Raw genomic sequence first — 1999 nt, forward strand, 5'->3', positions numbered from 1 at the left:
TAATAATAATACTCATAATAATACCCAAAAAATACTCACTGGACTAAAGAGCTTGAAAACTAAGGCTGACTGATACTCACTACTCCTCTCTACACCAAACTCTTTCCCGCTCAGGATGTGATGTAAGAGATTCTTCATGTCAAAAGGACTGAGGCTCATCAGGCTCTCTGACGCCTCCTCACCTGTAGACATCATATGGACAGATTTATTGCACTGAATGAAAAGAGTGGCATTCTAAAACCAAAACGCTGATTGGCTGTACCTGAGCAGTGTAAACTGCGAGCAAGTTCTGTAGCCATTACTTGCATGATGAGCCCGATGCGCAGACGCAGCATGTCTCCAAACAGAGACGGCTGAGAGCGCACATACATGGCCAGATACACCATGATCTCCTGAGTTCAGAAGTTTAATAAGTGGGATCAATTTTACTGAATGCTAAAGGAAAAATAGCAACATAACTTTAATGTAAGGCTTAAAATTAGCACTACCTGTGTGAGGACAGCAATGCTAATGTCTTGTCCACTGGCCTCATAAATCAAGCTAATCAGTTCCTCGGGAGGAAGAGGACTAAAAAATAAATGAATTGGTTAAGTAAAAGGAGAATATTAAAATTATTGCTTTATAAAAATGAATGACTAAAGACACTCACATTGTGATGACCTTCTCTCTGGGCTCAGGAGGAAGACCCACTGTCAGCTGTTTATGATGGGAGATCAGATCTGTGCAGGACTAAGTGCATACAAACAAACAAAAAGCAAAAATAAATAATTAAATAAAAATTAGAGGCATAACTGTTGCCACTGAGGGTTAAACTTATATAAATAATTTCTACTCTTTGTTAAGATTATTACAGTTTTAATCGAATAAATTTATATTTTAAGACAATTTTCTTAATTTAGGATTAAAGTTGGAAAAGTCTGGAAAAGTTGTAAAAAATAAATGATGAAAAAAGTTTCCAAGACATTTTTGATGAGACTTTTCTGTTTTTAAATAAATGTTCTATTGTTTTTTATTTACTTTCAATTCATCAACAACAACAAAAAAATCCTTAGAAAAGTATAATGGTTTCCACAAAAATATTAAAGGGTAAACTCCGCATTTGAACAGTCAATAGCAAATACTTAAACTAATAACAAAACAGTAGCTGATTCAGAAGCGCCAGATTGTCATAGCAAAGTCAGAATTACCTCCTCTCCTAGGTTCACGAAATGGTCGTCCATAAAATGCATTGCTGTTCTGTTGTAAGTAATCTTAAAGATTCCTAAATGCATCTACTTTCGGAAGGCCAAATAAAGTGCTTTTGCTTTCGCCTAGAAACACACAGCGTCTCCCTGACATGGCTGCTTCAACACTAACTGCGGTTACTGAAACCACGCCTTCTTTCTTTGCGTGCACATTTGGGCCGCATTATGCAAATATTTCCACATAGTGAGGTAGATATGTGGGGGCGTGTTAGAACGAGCCGTTTTAGGGGGGCGTGGCAGAGTCTTAACTTTGATAAAGAATATCTCTTTGGTTTTGAGACTTTAGTCTTTGCAACTTCAGGGATCTTATCTATGCACAATCAGCTTGTAACACTCCAAAGAGAAAGGAAAACTTGAAATCGCATCATATGACCCCTTTAAGCGGCCCAACTGTTTTCAACATTGATAATAATAAGAAATATTCTTGAGCAGCACATCAGCATATCAGAATGATTTCTAAAGTATCATAATGATGTAATGATGCTGACAATTCAGCTTTGTCATCACAGAAATAAATTACATTTTTAAATATTTTAAAATTGAAAACAGTTATTTTAATTTGCACTAATATTTCACAATATGTTTTTATCAAATAAATGCAACCTTGGTGAGTATATGAGACATTTAAAAAAAATTGCAATTCTTACCGACTCCACACTTCTGAATCATAGTGTAACAAAGTTTTAAAATGTCAAAATTCTGAATATGTACATTTTAATTTTATATATATATATATATATATATATATATATATA

General features: G+C 34.6%; 1 protein-coding gene across 1 annotated transcript in view; it reads right to left on the reverse strand.

Moving 5' to 3' along the window:
- Positions 1-24: 24 nt before the first annotated feature.
- Positions 25-1999, reverse strand: part of LOC107578976 (phosphorylase b kinase regulatory subunit alpha, liver isoform-like) — a gene marked incomplete at both ends in the record, with an annotated part of 5576 nt that continues 3601 nt past the window's right edge. Inside the window, 4 exons of the mRNA XM_016264870.1 lie at positions 25-182; positions 263-392; positions 489-567; positions 650-729. Coding sequence (XP_016120356.1) covers positions 25-182; positions 263-392; positions 489-567; positions 650-729 — 447 coding nt within the window. The remainder of the gene's footprint in view (positions 183-262; positions 393-488; positions 568-649; positions 730-1999) is intronic.

Source organism: Sinocyclocheilus grahami, unplaced genomic scaffold (assembly GCF_001515645.1).
Source record: "Sinocyclocheilus grahami isolate Dianchi unplaced genomic scaffold, SAMN03320097.WGS_v1.1 scaffold13268.1, whole genome shotgun sequence".
NCBI classification, from domain to species: domain Eukaryota; kingdom Metazoa; phylum Chordata; class Actinopteri; order Cypriniformes; family Cyprinidae; genus Sinocyclocheilus; species Sinocyclocheilus grahami.